The sequence below is a fragment of the Saccopteryx bilineata genome, chromosome 3 (genome assembly GCF_036850765.1).
Source record: "Saccopteryx bilineata isolate mSacBil1 chromosome 3, mSacBil1_pri_phased_curated, whole genome shotgun sequence".
NCBI classification, from domain to species: Eukaryota; Metazoa; Chordata; class Mammalia; order Chiroptera; family Emballonuridae; genus Saccopteryx; species Saccopteryx bilineata.
The window spans coordinates 189,749,796-189,769,144 of record NC_089492.1 but is presented as its reverse complement, the minus strand read 5'-3'; the positions used below and the strand labels follow the sequence as shown (position 1 = coordinate 189,769,144).

Here is a 19,349-nt window from a genome sequence, read left to right as displayed (position 1 = left end):
CTGCTTTCTTCACAAGGACAATGCTGTTGGGCTGGGCTGAGATTTTTGCCCACATAAATTTCCTAAGCTGTGCTCAAGGGGAGACAAGGATCAAGCCATTCAGATTCTTGTCTCCTGGACCACCGTAAGCTGTCGTAAGAGCTATTATTAAGAGGATATTTATCATTATTGTTGCTATAATTTGAAAGTGGAGGAGGGAGCTGTTTGTGCTTGCATGGCTTGCTCCAGAATAAAAGGCAAAATTCTCAGTAAACTCTTTTAAATGTTACTTCACTGTCTTTGTTTCCCTTCAAAATGACAAGTATTTTTTAGGTGTCTGCTCTGTCATCTCCCGTCCTGACTCCTGATTTTCCACTTCAGTCTCTCACATCATACAGCTAGTGTCACAAAGCCCTAGTGACTCTGCTGAGGGGCAGGGTCGTCACTTATCTCCCCTCAGAAATCTGAGGCCCAAGTGTGGATCATTTCACCATGCGTGGCGGCGCTCTCAGTCCTGCAGGGTGATATAGGAACACCATGGGCTGTGAAAGTCAAGAAATGTGCTGTGGGCCAGTTCAAGATGAGCCAGGGTACCGAGCCATTCTGGGTTTGTGCACAACCCGGTCAGCCTGTGTTCACAAACATTTTGCTGACCTTCTGAGCCTTGGTGGCCTCATCTGTAAAATGGAGACAATAATGCCTACCTCACAGAGTTCTTCTGAGGTTGAAATTAAATAATTTTAAAATATCCCTGAAACTGTGTGAGTATTTATTAAATGTTGGCCACTTACTTTTTCCCTACTAGAATTAGATTTTATGTAAATTCAAAACATTTTGTGAGAAAGAAGAGACCTTAAACCACTTTAACCTCAACTTAAAAGTTGGGAATCTATTATCAAGTTTCCCCATTAGATTTTTATTTAGTTTTGAAATTTACAAGTCATCCTCACCTAGAGCCTATCTCAGTCCTAAAATGTTGTGGTAAAATTGGCAGAGCAAGTATAATTATGTTCTTTTTATAGAAGCAGAAACTGAAGATCAGAGAGGCTAAGGTAACTTTTTGGAAGTACACATGCGAGATCAGAATCCAAATGTCCTACAGCTAACCCAGTGTGTCTCCCAAATACGTTCTTCAGAACATTTGCAAGGACTCATCCCTCAGCTTAGCATAGCCTTTCTTCTCTCTATTTCTTTTTTGCTTTAATTATATTTAGTTTTTATTAAGGGTATAATTTATCATTTTAAATTGCACACAGTTATTGTATGCATCTGTGATCCCATCACCACAAACAAGATATACTACGTATATCATCATCTCCAAAATCTTTAGTCGGAAGTGACAATGGCACGTTAATCCATACAAGAGGTTCTGAAGTAGGTAGTCTCAAGGTGGGCTTAGCCATTTGCCAGCATTGTGAAGACCTCAAATGCTTACCATCTTTCTACTCCACTATTGTTGGCAATGTTGCTCTTCACTAACTCAAGATGGCTAAAGTAGCTCCAAACATCACTGCACTTCACATAAAAACAGGAAGGGAAGGGCAAACTCTCCCAAGTACTTTTCTCCTTTTATAAAAAAATAAATAAATAAATAAAAGTCTTTCCCAGAAGCCACCCAACAGACATTCTCTTTTTTCTATTGGTGGGTCACACAGCCTCTGCTAGCTTAAAAGAAGTCTGGGAAAGCAAGCAATAGACATGGTGCTTCTTGCTCTCTCTTAGGAGGTAGAATTTACCAGCAAGAAAAAAGGGAGGAAAGAGATGATTGATGTTAAACAACTGATAGTTCCAGCCCTAAAAATTCTTAATTTAAAACACTTGATAATTAATCTAGACTAGGTTCCCCTTCAGAATAGTTTTAAAATGAGTTTAGCCCTATGAATTCAATGTTGTTGAAGAAACATGTCAGCTAAGGGGATTTTAGATGACTGCACATTGGTAACAAAGATGTTTGATGATGGCTAATTTTCTCTTTTCCTGTTTTTAGGTCAACAGTGATCTTATTTACATTACAGCTAAAAAAGATGGCACTCAGGTGGTGGAAGCTGTTGATACCACCCACGTTGGGAAATTAATTGTGACCAAACAAGTTGGAGGAGATGGCATGAAGGATATTACTGATACCTACAAATTCCAAGAAGGTAATTTATTATAACTGAATGACAATTTTTTTGCCCAAGTCCATTTTGTACTTACCCATGGTCACTATAAGGTATGGCCCAGAGAAAGCATTGGCATTTACAACACATGGTAGTCAGAGCAGAAGTATGAACTCTCATGAGTGAAAGACACATCACACCTACAATTTTTCATTGTGGTTTCATTTGTATGTCTGCTTTGAGCAGAATTCCTCTCCCCATGTCTTGTAGAAATGATTTGATTTTAAATCATATCTACTTTAACAATGCATAGAATATATGAAAGAACAAAAAAAATTAAATAATTCTATAAGAAAACAGTGTACAACTAATGTAATTTTAGTTCAATACTAGAATTTAAATAACTATTCACATCTAATTAGTATTTTATCCACTATTCTTTTATACATTGTTCCACTGAATTATCATGGAAATCCCTTGAGGTAGATCATAGAATATTAATAAAACAGTGCAATCTCACTAACTCAGACCAATTAAGTTGAAGACCCATTTCAATTATGAAATAATGATAAGGTGATTTTGTGAACTTTCTTTGTGTAGAATGTTTCCAGTGGAGCTGTTGAGTTCAATTCCCTCTCAATCACTACTGACTGCCTACTCTATTCCTGGAATTGTGTTTGGTGCTATGGGTCATTTTAGTGAGCAGGACTCAATTTCTGTTCCTAGCCAAGTGATAAGATCATTATGTAGTGGGGGCTTTGATAACAAACAGGGGGATATTCAGTTCAACCAGGAGAATCAGAAAAAAGTAAAGCAGGGTAAGAGAAATCATAAACCATAGTTAAAGAAGGCTGGCCAAGGGTTTCCCTGCAGTGGGAACATGACCAAAGCATGGAGGTGTGAAACACCTGGCGTGCTTAGGGTCCTGTAGGTATTATGAAAGCATTAAGCTCAGAGTGTTGAGTGGCTGAAAACAAAGCTGCCCAAGGTCAGCAGAGGACAGGAGGTGAAGGACTTTAGTTTTCTTGATGGGGGTTGTGATGGAGTGTATTTTATAGATGATTCACCACCACAGTTCTTAGGAGTGGCATTTATTTTAGTGAATGTATAAAAATGATGAGTAGTTAGCATATTTCTAAATATCTGTCAGTATTTTGGAAGTGCTAAGAAGTGCAGAATTTGTTTTAAATACTTTAGACCAGGGGTAGTCAACCTTTTTATACCTACTACCCGCTTTTGTATCTCTGTTAGTTGTAAAATTTTCTAACCACCCACTGGTTCCACAGTAATGGTGATTTATAAAATTGGAAAGTAACTTTACTTTATAAAATTTATAAAGCAGAGCTAAGCAAGTTAAAGCATATAATAATAATTACTTATCAAGTACTTTATGTCAGATTTTCGCTAAGTTTGGCAGAATAAATCTTTATAAATCAACTTACTATAGTTAAATCTATCTTTTTATTTATACTTTGGTTGCTCCGCTACTGCCCACCATGAAAGCTGGAACACCCACTAGTGGGCGGTAGGGACCAGGTTGACCACCACTGCTTTAGATCGTTTCTGTGCTCTCATTTACAAAAGCAATTTGCACTATAAAGAGCAAATTTGCTGAACTGAGAATTCTTGTGCATAGTATTAGAAATTCAAATTTTCTGTCATTAGAAACATTGAGTTTTTGCTGTATTTCTAAAATGATTCATTCTTCTTTTGTATTGGTTATTATCCATTGCACAATGTAGATACAAAAGATCTTTTTGGCTTTTTCCTAAAAAAGAGGAGAAAATAACATATTTGGAGAGGTAGCAATAGAAACAATCCAAAAATGTTTTTGTGCTAAAAAATAAAAGCATTATAAAATAAAACAAACAGGCAATGCCCTCTTTTATAGAGTTATAGGCAAAAGGTTTGGAAAGAAAAAAGAAAAGTCCATAAAAAGGAAAAAGAAATTAGCTGCAACATTCATTCATTCCTTCAACAGCTTGCTGTTAATCATGCCCATATTTCAACACTGGGTACAAATGGAGGAATGCATAGCCCTGCCTTTCCATCTAGCTGGAGAGACCAGCAGAAAGCAAACCCTCACCAAGTTGTAGGATGGGTACCCTGAAAAAAGGGGTAGAATGATGCTTTAGGTCACAGAGAAAGGAGTCCCAAGCCAGACTCAAGGACACCTAATCTGGTTAGGTGAAGCATAGGGAAGGAGTTCTCCAGGAAAATACAGCAGGACAAGGACTGTGATAAACTCAGATAGTGTGGAAGAGTCCTGACCAGACAAGAGAATAAGAGGTAAGCCTACAGGGAGCCGTCGCAAAGTGACCAGCTGTCTGTCTAACCCACACAGCGGAATGCCATTAGCTGTCAACCACAGAGATGGCAGTGAAGTGCGAACCAGGATGAGATGTCAAGAAAGGAAGGACCCAAAGGCAGTCTACAAAATAGGGAGTCAGGGGCTTGGCAAGGGGTGAACAATAGTTTAAAACAAATAAAATGTGCCAATGCTGAGGGTGGAAGGCATTTTCTGTCCAAGCCTCCAGAGTTTGGATAAGATCCGCTGGACCCAGTGCGGATCTGGTCCAAGTAGAGGAGCCCCTAAATTCACATATATAGTTGTAAGAGGCACCCATCCTGTTCCTGGGTTAGAGTTTGATCCCAGGCTGATGAATAATTAGCCTCTTAATAATGGGTGGCATATACATTTTAAATTCTAGCTTTGGGAATGCTGAGACTGCTGTCAAATACAGCAGGAAAGAGAGTGACTGCTATGTCTGCCATCAGTATCTGGGAAGCAGTTGTCAGTATCGTGGCTGTGCGTTTGCCACACTGATTCTCTTTATTTAATCTCTCATGTGACATCTCTATCCACAAATTCTGAGCAAGGCCATTAAAATTTGGCGATGAGTAAAAAACATAAAAAGAAATTACTCTCAGATTTAGGAATTTACTATTTTAATTAACTCAGTTGTGGTAGATCATTTTTGTGCCAACTAACTAAAGTTTAACATTAATACCTTTATACTATAAAACTTTGAAAACCAGAATCCTAAAAACTTCTTCTGTGGCAATATATCTTCTTTATAATGGTGTCTGGGTTCCATTTCCTCATTGCTCCATCAATGATTCCTTCTGTCACTTGTGTTTATATCTCTCCTTTCTATCAGAATTTTGGCAGGCTCAAGTGCCACCTGTCTTTAAAAAGTTTACAAAACTCTTTTTCAATACTGTATCACCCACCAACATGCCCTTACTCTCTTCCCCCTTGCCTCCCAGCCAGGAGTCCTGGGAGAGCTGCCTGCATCTGGCCCCCAGTCATGTCCTTTTCCTTCTATTCCTCACCTATCATCGTATCCCGAGTTCTGCTACCAGCATATTCTTGACTATCTTCTCAAGGTTGCCAAAGCCACCTGGATGACATGTAGGATAAACGTTTTGCAGACCTCAGCTTGCCTGGCCCTCCTATACCCTTCGATGCTATTGCTCACTCGCAGGTCTTGAAATATTCTGTTTTCTCTGTTTCCATGGCACAGATGTCTCTTGGTCCCATCCCAACCTGCTTAGTTCTTTTTCGTATCTCCCTCCACACACTAAGCTCCCTTTTCCTTATGCCTACTGAATGTTGCTTTATTCTAGGCTTCCATCTTGGGTTTCATTCTCACCTCTTTCGTGTTCTTTCTATGTAGTTGGTGTTATGTTCACATATATACTGATCACTCCCAAGTTGCTGACTCCAATTTAGACTTCACTTTTCAGCTCACATTTACATAAATGTCCCACAAAAACCTGAAACTGAACCTTCCAAATGTTACTTCTCCCACCCTCTCTCGCATCCTAGGTCTATTTCTCCTACACTCCCTTCCCCAGTGAAGAGAACCATCATCTACCTAAATTTAGCACCTGGAGAATCAGTCAAGCAGCAGATATTCTAAATGTCCCCTTGGAAACAGCTCAAATCCATCCTCTCGTGTCTCCATGACCACTCTCTGAGAATTAAATGGTATTGTGTATGGAAAGCCGTCTGCATAGTGCCTGATCCCTAGAAAGAGTCCAATAAAAGTCAGTTTCCACTGCTGCTAGTAATTGTATGATGCCTGCTATCAGCTTGGGCTGTAATGGTTTTTCTCCTGGATACCTGCTATAGTTTCCCTTTCCAGTTCCACTTTCCTCCTGATCCTCTTTCCATCGTTCTGAACCCTGAATTGCCGCCAAAGTGATATGTCTGAGCCTGGTGCCATACTACTTGAAAGCCCTCACTGTCTTTGGTCATCTCCAGGGCGTTGCAGTCAGAGCTCTGCCCAGCCTCTGCTATTGGCCTTTAGGCCCCTCCCTGCCCCTCCTAACCATGCCCACAGGCATCACACTCCACAGCCAGTGAGCTGCTGACAGTTCCTCCAACACACCAGACTCCCACCTGCCTCCAGGCCCTGGTTCTCATTGGGGAGGAAAAACCCCAGTGATGTTGAGCTTCTCTCACATTTCCTACATCACAGAAACATCTGCCCCAGCATCTGTGATAGACACATCTATGGTGACCCCTCTTCACTGGTCCCTTGGACCCCTAAAGGAAGAGCTGTGCCTCTCTCCCATCTGAGCACAGTACCTGGACATTGTAGGGACTCAACTAGCATGAAATGATCAAATGAGTGGTAACCCAGGTGGCACGTTCACAGGTGAACTTAATTGAACATCAAATATCCTAAACTGGAATACTTAGTATCTGTTATAAAGATGAAAGTTTGTGACTGATAAAATCAAAGGACTAGCCTGACCAGGTAGGTGTGGTGCAGTGGATAGAGCGTTAGATTGGGACACTGAGGACCCAGGTTGGAAACCCCAAAGTCACCGGCTTGAGCGTGGGTTCATCCAGCTTGAGCGTCGGGTCACTGGCTTGAGCATGGGATCATAGACATGATCCCATGGTCACTGGCTTGAGCCCAAGGGCTGCTGGCTCGAAGCCCAAGGTATCTGGCTTGAGCCACTCATTCTGCTGTCGTTGTCCACCCCACCCCCCCCATCAAGGCACAGATGAGAAAGCAATCAATGAGCAAGCAATCAACGAATAACAAGATGCCACAACAAAGAATTGATGCTTCTCATCTCTCCCCTTTCCCATCTGTCTGTCCCTATCTGCCCTTCTCTCTGACTCTGTCTCTGGAGAAAGAAAGAAAGAAAGAAAGAAAGAAAGAAAGAAAGAAAGAAAGAAAGAAAGAGAGAGAGAGAGAGAGAGAGAGAGAGAGAAAGAAAGAAAAGAAAGAAAGGAGGGAGGGAGGAAGGAAGAGAGGGAGGGGAAAGAGGAAAGGAGAGGAGAGGAGAGGAGAGGAGAGGAGAGGAGAGGAGAGGAGAGGAGAGGAGAGGAGAGGAGAGGAGAGGAGAGGAGAGGAGAGGAGAGGAGAGGAGAGGAGAGGAGAGGAGAGGAGAGGAGAAGAGAGGAGAGGAGAGAAAGAGCAAAAGGTTTCTCCAATATTGATCCTTCAGATCCTCTGTGCCAGACTGGATCCTGTGTCCTGAGGACAGGGAGCTTGCATTGTAACAGGAAATAACGTCATGTAGTGACAAGTACATGCAAAAGGAGATAAAACCAGGGGTATGTTAGTGAGAGATGAGAGGACTGGGTTTGGGGACACATTCCACAGAGTAATGGAAGGAAGGGCACTTTGAGAAGGTGACATTTCAGCTAAGACCCGAACAATGACAAGAGACTTTGTCAAAGGGGCATGCTCTTTGCATCTCAGTTCACAGAAAGATGTCTTTGACCTTGTTCCTGGAGGCCACAGAGGAATCTCAGAAAACGCAATCTGGCTTTAGAAGATTCCAGAACACAAAGCGGCAGAGAGATGGGCATGCTGCCCAGCTCCGGGAAACACTGCCGCCCCTCTGCCCTGCCACCTGTCGGGGCCTGTGCTTCCTGTGACAATTCCTGCCAGCCTCTGCCGGGCACTGCCTGCTCACAGGGCAGGCTGGTCCCTAGGAGGAAGCTAGGAGTTCCTCTGTCTATGCCAAGCTAGTCTATAGAGTCTCATATAGCTCCACAAACCTTCCCTGACCCTTCCCCCATCCCAGCCAGCTCAGGCTTCCCCACCACCATCCTGGGTAGGCACCTCTGACCCTGCTTCTGCTGCTGGTGTTCACCCACCCACATTTGCCTAACTGCATATACTTGGTATCCATCCAGAGCGATAGCCATTAGTGCTCTCTTATTCACAGGGCTATTTGCCAGATGCATTCTACTCAAATATTTCACTGCACTTTTCTGGTCATCGCCCCCCCTTCCCTTTATTACTGTCACCCTCACCCTCCCCCATTGATCTGTAAATGTGTGTTCTACCCAATGCTCATCCTAGACAAATTGTTTCTGGCACATACTGGCACTCTTGACAATCAGAGAAATTGTTAATACACATGCATACACAAATACACATTTTCAATTGTTTGCAACACTTGCTGGCAAAGTACTCTGTCTTTGCAAGGTACTAGCAGCTGCCAATTCTTTTGCATGTACCAACTCTGATCCATCTAACAACCCTATGATGTCAGTTCCTTTGTTTTATAAACCAGGAAACTGATAGTAATAACCATGCCTGCCTTGTCGAGTTGTTCTGAGAATTAAATAAAATAACGTACAATACGTACTTGCTACAATACCCATCACATAGTTATCTATCAATGATAATTAATTGACCTCTACATCTCTGTTGCTTTTTATTATAGACTAAGTAAAGTGCAAGATATCTTAAAATGGATGTAATTATAAAAACCAGCATTTTTACTTTAAAGTGTTTGTGGGCTTTGTTTGTTTGGGTTTTTTAGCTAGTCATTCCCATGACTACTTTTTAGAAGCCAAAATATTTGCCTTTCTATTTTCCACAATGCACTAAGATATGCCTAAAAGTATTAGTATGGTAAAGAGAATAGCAACTATTTCTTAGTACCTCTTCAATCCCTGTTCCATGCTCTGTAAGAAATGTTAGCCCAGCTTGGAGCCAGAAGGAGCAAGCTCTCAGGACGAACTTGAACCTGAACTCACTTTCTCATATGTAAAAAATCCAGGTTTTTTTCCTTCTTCCAGAGCTCACCCCTTTTCTTCCTCTCCCTGCCTTCATCTCCATTACCACCACTTTGGAAACCCTACATAAGACATTCCTAAAAACAGCATACAGGTCTCAAATACCACCACCATGCCAATAGGACTTCCTAAAAAAAAATGTGTTCAGTGTCAGATAAGCTGCGGAAATCTTGTTAAGCAAGTCTCCTCACTTCAGGGCTCCGTCTCAGAAGTTTTCATAGGCTGTTGAATGTTGTGAGCATCCAGGAGGCACTGGAGAACCCAGTGCCCCATGTGGGAGCTTGGCCTTCAAGCCTTTTGCAGAGAAGGCTTGTGACCAGTTTGCTAGACGAGAGTGCGTGGTGCAGTCCAGTTTGGGAAACAGTGATGACGGCACTCTGCAGGGAGTCATCAGAGGAAGGAGTGCAGGGCAGCATGAGAGCTGCCCAGGTCCAGCTTGCCAGGAGAACATGGAACCGGCTCAAGTGGAAAGAAAGATGAGGAAAACAGGTCTTGTTGGGGAGATCTATGAATAGGCAAAAATTCATAGTGCAGAATATAGAACAGCCAGATGTGACTATTGTCTTTGCTTAGAGATCTCCAATTCTAGCAACATGGGTAGGATTTGTGGAGGGAAGCAAACTGATACTGATACCACAGTTTGAGGTAAGTTAGCTATTACCTGCTGTACCCTCTGAACCCTGAAAGAGTAGCACTGGAGAAACAACTGTTAGCATAAGCCCTGTAGCCACCTCCTTTCAGGCAGGCCCTGGGGGTGCCACTTAACTCGGCATCTTAGGCAGGTCATGACTCTCTGGGACTCAATTCGGCAGAATTCATAACACAGAAATAATGTTGTCACATGCCTCAGAGGAACTTGTGTAGCTCATAGAGGCGATGTGACTGGTACGTCACCCAGTGCCCAGAGCTTGGTGTGTTCAGTACTGCCCATTCTCTCACATGCATTGTGTCTTTTTCCCCCTGTCATTATCCCTGCATCTTCCCTAGGTCAAAAGGAAGAGAGACTGGCCCTTGAAACTGCCCTGATGTATGGGGTTAAAAAGCCCCTCAACACAGAAGGTGTCATGAAACCGAGGTTCGATGTGGACATGAACTTTGAAGTAGAAAATGCCGTGCTGGGAAAAGACCTGAAGCTCACCATCACCTTCCAGAACAACAGCCCCAACTCTTACACCATCTCAGCCTATCTCTCCGGCAACATCACCTTCTACACTGGTGTCTCCAAGGAGGAATTCAAGAAGGAGACATTCGACCTGACTCTGGAACCTCTGGCCTGTAAGCTGACTGTGGGGGCTGTTCTTTCCCAAGCTCATGATAGACTTCTCTGTCTGTCTCAGTGCTGATATGCCTGATAACTTTCTGTTGAAGTTCAAGTTCTGCCCCAGAGTTCAGGATCATGAACCATATGAGAGAACCAACTCATTTTAGAGAGGCCTCTCCTTTTCACCTATGTATTATGCCTAGAAGTGAATAGTGAAAATTTCAAAACTTAGAGCCAGCCCCGGGAATCATGAAAATGAAATATAATCTAACTTCTTGCTACCCAAAGTATGGGTCGAGGACCTGAAGCATTAAGGTCCCTGGGGAGCTGGTTAGAAATGCAGACTCCCAGGCTCCACCCAGACCTGTCAAATCAGGATCCATATTTTAACAAGATCCCAAGAGCACTGAGTGCACAGGAAAGTCTGGGAAGAGCACATCACAGGAAGTCAGCCCCCTGGTGGTTTCTCTCTCCCCAAGTTAGGCTTCAGGGGACTGCCCCAGCAGGAATGATGAATGTCATTTTACCACTTAGAAGGCAAGGAGATAAAAGCTATGTATAAAGGCCATGTCTGAAAATTGGTCTGTCTGATATATAATGACAGGAGAGAGCCCACCCTTGGGAGAGGAGATGGGAGGCTCAGGATGTGCTGTCCAGGGCCCTCTGAGGGACTTTGTTCTCTCTTGCCATCTCTCAGGGGACTGTTTCTCATCCTTGATCCTTTTCAATCTCCCCTGTGTATATGCCCATCTATAATATCTTCTTCAGTCTAAAACTTCAGAATATTTTAAGCAGGATTGGGAGCAACAGGCTGTAGCTTGCACTGGGAATTACATTTCAATCAACCTCATTTCCTGGGGTCCTAGTATGTAGTGAACACAGCAGTTGGTCACACAACTGGCTAAGTGAGTATCAGAAGAAACTGACCCCCTGCAGCGCATATTGCATTAGATAGAGCAGGTTGGAAAGGACTGGAACCCTTCAGGGCACCAGATTTTTGTTGGCTTAATGTGTGGCAATGGAAAAAAAATAAAGAAAATAAAAGGTATATAGATAATAAGTTTTACAAAGCAGAGGGCCAAACTATGTCTCCACAATGCTCAAGCTTTCTGGATTTGGTGTCTGTCCCTAGCCACAGTAAGTTCAGAAGGATATTCCCAGAAATATGAGAAACTATTTCTAGGAATCCTAATTCTAAGAAGCCTAACCAAACTTGGAGGAAGCAAGCCTCCATAGCTTCAGTAGTGTGGCTTTACCAATCAGGAAATCAATCACTGTGCTATTTCCTTTGGAAACTGAAAGGTCCAGTACTTTTCAAGTCCCTCAGGGTTAGAAAGGGAATTCCTGTAGAAAAGAGCATTTGGGGGTATCAGTGACTCAGGAGCAGAACGGTCATCACAATGGTTTAGCACAGGCAGATGCAGTGAATTTTAGAGCCTGAGCCTTGGAATTAGATACATCTGGGTTTGAAGCGTGACTGTGTGTCACACTCCACACTACAAGTTGTGTGTCCCTAGGCAAACTAGTTGAGTAATCTGAGCTCACTCTCCTCACCTGTACACGGAAACAATACCACCTACATCACAGGGTCATGGAGTCATCCTCAGGCCTTTACTGTGTGCTTACAAGTCGGGTTCTGCTTTGTGCTGGAGATGTATCAATGAACAACACAGAAGTGCCTGCTGCCATCATGAAGCATATAGACTCCAGTGGTGGGGCTGGAGCTCGACAATAAACATACAAGTGGATATGTAGTGTGGGTATGCTTGTAATAGGGAAACAGAAAGCAGAGTGAGGGAGATAGGAAGTGGTGGTGGGATGGGGTGGATGAGGAAAAACCATTTAAGAGAAACCTGACAGAGGGTAGAAGTGAACTTTCCAGACAGAAGAAACTGTAAGTGCAAAGGCCCTGAGGCCAGAGCATGTCAGATATGTTCAATGAGCAGCAAGGAGATCAGAGTCAGGAGCAAAAGTGGTAAGGGAAGAGTGGTAGATGCAGACCATGAAGAGTAGTGGTCCCTAGTAAGGACTTTGGCTCTGAGCCCAAGTGACCTTAAGAGCTATTAGAAGGTCCTGAGCAGAAGTATGGCACGATCTAACTTAGGTTTTGACAGATTACTCTGACTGCTGTGTTGAGAACAGTCTCTTATAGAAGTAGGGCTAAAGCTTAGAGACTAGTGAAGATGTATTGCAATAGTTTAGTGAGAAATGGTGGGGTAGTGAGGGGGGTAGTGAGAATTGGTCATATGTTCTAAAGTTAGAGCCCACTGGATTGGCTGACAGATTGGACGTATGGTGTAAGAGAAGGAGAGTGTGGAAGAAACTAAATGAAATAAATATGTGTGAAATGCTTTTCATGTGGTAAGCTCTCAGTAAAGGTTAACTTCCAGCATGTTTACATTTGGGGAAACTGAGACTGAAAAGATGAGTTGGTGTGTTCAAGGTCACACAGTAATTAGAGTCAAAACAGATAACAGAAGCCAGGTCCCATTCAGACAATGAGAGTGAGCCAACTTGGTGTAACCTTGAGCTCTAAGTGAACCAGCTTCCTTCCTTATGCCCTTCCTATCTAGAGAGAGCTGTCCCTTCCTGAGCAGGGAACTAAACGCCATCCTCTCCCACCTCACAAGAGCCCCATCTCTCAATCTCATTCTTCTTCCCCTAATCCAATAAATGAATGAGTTTATATGAGTTAGCAGACTAGAATGATGTAATATCTCACTGATCTAGCGACAGCTGACCCAACCTAAGCCAACTCAGTATTGACACAGGACCCACCCACTCAGCCCACCCCAAGGCTTGTCCTAAATAACTTGAAGGGACTTGGAGACTGTTTCTTGCTTTACCCTACAGGTAGGTGGAATTAATTCCATGCAATAAATTGCATATTGCAATCTAAAATAAATCATACATTATTGCCAAAAAACCACATGACTCTAGACCTTGATTTAGCAGGTCAGAGTACATTCCTAGGATGCTATGTTGCAAAGAAACTTTTCGAAGTCGAATGGGAGGCATACTTTCCAGACTGATGATTAAAAAAACTGTGTGGGCTAGAATCAGCTTGGCAGACTTGAATAACTTAAACCTTCCAGTACCTTCAAAGGTGCTACCATTTCCACTCGGCTATATTTAGTTTTCTTTGCTTTTTGGAAGAGATGAGGCAGCGCCAGTCTGTGTCTCCCTTGGCTTTCCCCAGACACCATCAATGATATTGGCAGGGTTCCAGCTCCACCGCTCATAGAATGAAAATCTATTCTTCTTTCTCTTGCCACATTTAATAAACTTTATCTAGAACAATTTCTTATGTGATAGCAAAACACAGCACTTATATAACGTACTATTTCAGGAGCACTGTTCTCTTGGGCTGGAAGCACAGCCCAGTTTCCTTAGTGCTATGATTTACAGAGTGCTCTGCTTCAGGGATGAAGGGGTCCCAGCGTCAACATTGTAAAGGTAGCAAAAGCATCTGTAGAGATTGATGGAGAGAAGTCAGGCATATTTCCCCAGCCTAAAGGAACCCAGTGGTCAAACACAACCCTCTAGAAATAGCCAGAGAAGGCCCATATTTTATTATTACTAGAGGCAAAATGCACGTTCTTGAAGAAACTTGAAAGCCTGTCATTTTCCTACTCCATCTGTTCAGATCTGGGGAATTGAAAAGCAGGCCTTGTGTGCCAACTGAAGTTGTATCTAACTGAGGGACAGAGTCTTATTTATCTGGATAATTAATTTCTGGGGGAGCCACGGAAGAAGCAGAGTCCAGGCTTAGGCCCAAAAGAAGCAACATGACTGGGTCATGCAAAAACACTGAAGTTAAGAGCCAAGATCAAGATCAGGTCATGGTTTCAAAAGGCTAGCCTCAGGAATCAATCCAAGTGTTAAGTGCTTTCCTAGGATGGACTAAGACCTTCTAATAACTCTACATAGCCTAGGGCAGGGTTTCTCAGCAGAGGCACCACTGACACTCCAAGCCTTGGACCTGTGGATTGATTGTAGGATGTTGAGTAGCATCCTTGCCCTCTATCCACTAGATGCCAGTAGCAAGCCCCACTTCCAACAGCAAAATGTCTCCAGACATTGCCAAATATCCCCTGGGCAGAAGGGAGAATGAAAACTGCCCCCAGTTGACAGTCACTGGTCTAGGAAGACTACCCTTTCCAGTTTTCCAGGAATTGAGTGGGTTCTGCAGTATAGAACTTTTAGTTTTAAAACTGAAACTATGCTAAGTGCACCCTAGCTCTGCCTTTAATCGAGGGCAGATCCTGCCTGGTCCAAGAGAGGGGTGGGGTCAGAGAACCTGCACCTCTAACAAATGCCCAGGTAATGGCGGTCTGCTGGTCTGCAGACCACACTTGGAGCAGCAGGGTGCTGGGTTGGAAAGACCACTTGAACTGCAGCTTGCTCAGGGCTGATTCTGTGGGTGGTTGGTGCACTACTTCTCAGCCCCCACTGCACACTAGATAGAGTCTGTTTTGGCACTTAAAACAATGCCCAGGCCCTAAGATTCTGATTTCATTGGTATGGGGTGGGATCCAGCCAGGGCAGATTCTTAAATATGTGATTGAAATATGGAGGCAAGATAAAAAACTCTTCATTCAGAGCTAGAAGCAGTCACGGACCTGCTCATCCATGAGGAGCTTTGTAGGAGGTGCTGGTGCACCCTCACCTGTGAGCCAGCCAGTCAGGAGGCTCCCTGTACCCTGGCACTGCCTCCATGTGTGCCCCTTCCTGGTTGCAGGGGCTGCTGCCTGTTATGGAGGGCTGTAATAATTTAACCTCTGCACTTGAAACTATCGACCATGAGTTATTTCCTTCCATGACTTTTGCAAGAAGGAGGAATCTTCAGCAAAAGGCAGACACTGGGCAGGGAAGCAGTGCTGGAGATGTTCAATTCTCCGAATGCTGACAGAGCCTGTGTGCTCTATTGCATGAGGGTGGTGATGAGTGACCCAGTTCCCTGCTGGGCTGTTGGCTGCTGGTGCCACACTAACCGTGGCTCTGACCAGGTAGGGAGCAGTAGATGCTGCCCTGTGGCCCAGGCCCAGGCTGCATGACTGCCCTTTGCTCTCTAGAATCCTAGGCTGTATGAAATGAGAGTAACGGAAAGAGTGGGCGATGCAGCAAAACTGAACTTCACTGCTATAGCTAGAGCTACAAGATAGAATCCCCGTCCTCAGCCTGACAGTGCACAGAGGGAACCAGGCCCGCTCCTTGTCCTCCAGGTGTCATCCTAGAAGCTACCCTTAGTGGCTTGCGGAAATAAGCTTTTGGCACAGAGGTCTTTTAGGTGGCATATAGGAGAAGGGATGGGAGGAGGTTAAATGCCTATGCTGAAAACTGATTTTTCTATAGCTTCTTTCTCTTAAACAGAAAAATCATGTCAGATTAGTACAGAAATATCTGGAAAGAAAATGTAGAGCACTGCAAGGGAAAAACAGGTTTAGATCATTGACAGTTTCTCTCCAGTGTGGCTCATGGCCTGCATGAGATGTTTCTTATTGCACGAGGGATCGGCCCAGGGAATGGTATCCTTGAACTTCACTGCTCCACATCTGCCATCTCGGGAAGGTCCCTACCCACATCAAAGGAGCCTCAGTTAAAATGCCTTGTTCCTTGATTTTAAACATGGCATCATATTTTTACAACCACAAAAGCACTATTTGGAGAATTTGACACATTTTCTCTAGTAAGACCTCACTGAATATTAAATTTCCGCCATGTTCTTTCTTAACCCAGAAGCCAGAAAGCTTATCCCTGACTGACTCTTGGTTCCACCTACCCCCCCACCTTTGCTTGTTCCCATGGGTGCTGTGCTAACACGGAAAAGATGGGCACTGGTGGTACTGGGCAAAGGGAAGCAGACCTTATCTCAGGTCTTGATACCTGGCATGTGTGTTTCCCTTTGCCAGTCAAGAAAGAGGAGGTGCTGGTCAGAGGCAGCGAGTACATGGGCCAGCTGCTGGAGCAAGCGTCCCTGCACTTCTTCGTCACAGCTCGTGTCAATGAGACTGGAGATATTCTGGCCAAGCAGAAGTCCACCATGCTGACGATCCCCACAGTCATCATCAAGGTCAGTTTTGGCATCTCAGACAAGGGAGAATGGCAAGGTTGTTGGTTAGTTATTCAGGCTTACTGTGTTTTACCGTGTGTGTGTGTGTGTGTGTGTGTGTGTGTGTGTGTGTGTGTGTGTCTTGCTTCAAATTTAAAAATAATAATAATAATAATAATAATAATAATAATAATAATAATAATGGAGCTAGGATCTTCCTGTTCTTGGAAAGATGTAAACCACCCTAAATATAGACACACACATATAACACTTTTCTCTCTTCTTGATTTAAATATATAGATCTGGCTGCAGATATAAATATAACCTGTAGATATAAACACACTTATAGAGGAAGATAAAGATGTGTAATAAATACATATACTTAGAACTCTCCCTGCCTTCAGCATAAAGTGGGTCAGGCATGGCATGCAATGGAAACCACTTGGACCATCTCCCACCTGCATTTTGGACAGTGCTGTTGTTCCCTGTGATATAATTGTATACAGTGGAATGCACAAACTGAAATGTCAGCTTGATGACAATGACTACATATGCATACACTTTGTAACCACTGGCTCCATGAAGATACAGAGAATTTCCAAAACCCCAGAAAGTTCCCTCATGTCTTTTCCAGTTAACCACCCCCCCATCATCACCAAGGTAACCACTTTTCTAACTTTTGGCACCACAGATGCTTGGGAGCCCAATTGGCTAGAATTTTTGAGGTTGTCTCCCTATTTACAACCATCTCTACCCAGATGGCTCAAACACTTGGCAGAGGAGGGCTGACTACGGTAGACTGTTTGCTCCCACACCCCAGGAGCACTGGCAGCATTGTAGCTGCCTCCCTGAGACCCTTCTGCCCTGTGAGCAGGAGCCCAGGCCTCCAGCAGGGTCCTTGGGGTATGACATCTCCTGCCAGCCTTATCCAGGGTTTAGATAAGCTAAGTCTAGTGACCCAAGTCACTAGAGAACATTTATTTTTCCTGAAGTGATTAAGAGTGATAAGCACAAGTTCTAAGGGGTATTCCTCTAAAGTAATAGACAAATCAAAGTATTACAAAATTTCTCATATTGTAAATGACCCTAGAGCTGGGTAAGGGAAATATGCCTTGTATCTTATAAATAAATTTCTGTGGATTAGTATAAGACTAATAATGGTTGCATAGCATTCAAATGGCAGCTTTTGTTGGGTCTAGTGCCATGTGGATGGCACTTGAGAGCTACCATGCAGTGAGTCACTCTAGGATAACAGTCATCGAAACACAAACATTCAGTGCCGGGCAAGGACGAGAACCCCAGGTCCTTCATTTCTGAAAAAGCTTAAGTCATCTCCAGTTGGTTCTTTCACCCCAGTCGTCACCTCCCACAGATCTATCAGAGCGCCCTCTGCACAAAGGCCCTTAAGAGACAAATACAGCCTGACCAGGAGGTGGTGCAGTGGATAGATCTTTGGACTGGGATGCAGAGGACCCAGGTTCGAGACCACAAGGTCACCAGCTTGAGCGTGGGCTCATCTGGTTTGAGCAAAGCTCACCAGCTTGGACCCAAGGTCACTGGCTCGAGCAAGGGGTTACTCGGTCTGCTGAAGGCCTGCAGTCAAGGCACATATGAGAAAGCAATCAATGAACAACTAAGGTGTCGTAACGAAAAACTGATGATTGATACTTCTCATCTCTCTCCATTCCTGTCTGTCTGTCCCTATCTATCCCTCTCTCTCTCCCTGTAAAAAAAAAAGAGAGAGAGAGAGAGAGAGAGAGAGAGAGACAAATATAAATGAGGATGTGCAGGATCTGCAGGCAGAATAGCAAACAAACACAAGATGGAGAAGTGGTATTGGCATTCCTCCAGAGATGCCCTCAATCCTGTGAGAATATGAATTCAATAGTGTAGGGTGCTGGGTACCATAATTGGGATAGGCCTGCCCACCACCCCCAAAGGGAGGGGCTGCCCTCATGGCCTGCTCTTCCTGGGAGACGTGGGGCAGTCCCCTGCAGGCCTCTCCCCGTGGCACATGGAGGCATCCCCTGTCCTTTCCCATGCTCCTGTGTGGCCTCCACCTAGGAAGCTCTCCCACCAGAGGCAAGGCCTATAATGCTCTTCCCCTCTATGAAGCAACAGCTGGCCCCTGTGGAGGGCTCTGGAGAGTGCCCTTTTCAAGTGGTGCAGTGCTCAAAACCACAGCCCAAATAGAATTTAATTGCACCGCTGATAATAAACTGGATGTATAAAAGAAACTAATAACTTTCATCTTTTAGACATTATTAATTTCTTAGTTATCTTCTAGGTTTACTTAAAGAGCAGTTTAATTCCCCAGGGGCAGAATCAAACTACCTTCTCCGACAAGTGAATGAGCTGTGCAGGGAGGGTGCATTTTTAAAAAGTTGTGTTTTGTTTTTATTTCCATTAAGGTGTCAGGGATGCTGTCCTAGAGGAAGCTTATTTGGAGGTAGACTCATTGGACTGGGACTCACACAGGAGAGAAATGGCAGTCTGGCTTCTGTCCAGTGCTGATACTGTTCAGGAGGGAAGGCAGGAGGCATCCTCACATAAACTGCCCCTTCGCCACTAACCCCATTAACCGTGTTAACCTCCAGAACAAACGAAATCTGAGCAGGGGAAGAGGTGTTCCTGGGTGAAGCACTACAAACCTTAGAAGTCACACAGGTGTCCCTTAGCTGTGAGAAGCCCCAATCACAGAAACTCTGGCTAATGGACTGGGGACCCGGGAGGCTACTGAGCCTACTGGAGGTAGGAAATACAGAGTCGTGGCATCAAGATGGCAGTCTTTGTCCTGAAAGTTACTGAGGCAGGAAAAGAGGACACAGAGAAAAAGGAGGGAGGAGGTGGAGAAAAGAGAAGGGGAGGGAGTGGAAGAAGAAGGGAAGGGTGAGTCGG

The 19,349-nt window shown here is 44.0% G+C and overlaps 1 protein-coding gene across 2 annotated transcripts in view; it reads left to right on the top strand.

Annotated features, from left to right (window-relative positions):
* F13A1 (coagulation factor XIII A chain) overlaps positions 1-19,349 on the top strand; it is a 172,615-nt gene that overhangs the window by 135,436 nt on the left and 17,830 nt on the right. For both annotated transcript variants that reach the window (XM_066268426.1, XM_066268425.1), the window contains 3 exons: positions 1,967-2,120; positions 10,126-10,413; positions 16,312-16,472. In XM_066268426.1, coding sequence (XP_066124523.1) covers positions 1,967-2,120; positions 10,126-10,413; positions 16,312-16,472 — 603 coding nt within the window. The remainder of the gene's footprint in view (positions 1-1,966; positions 2,121-10,125; positions 10,414-16,311; positions 16,473-19,349) is intronic.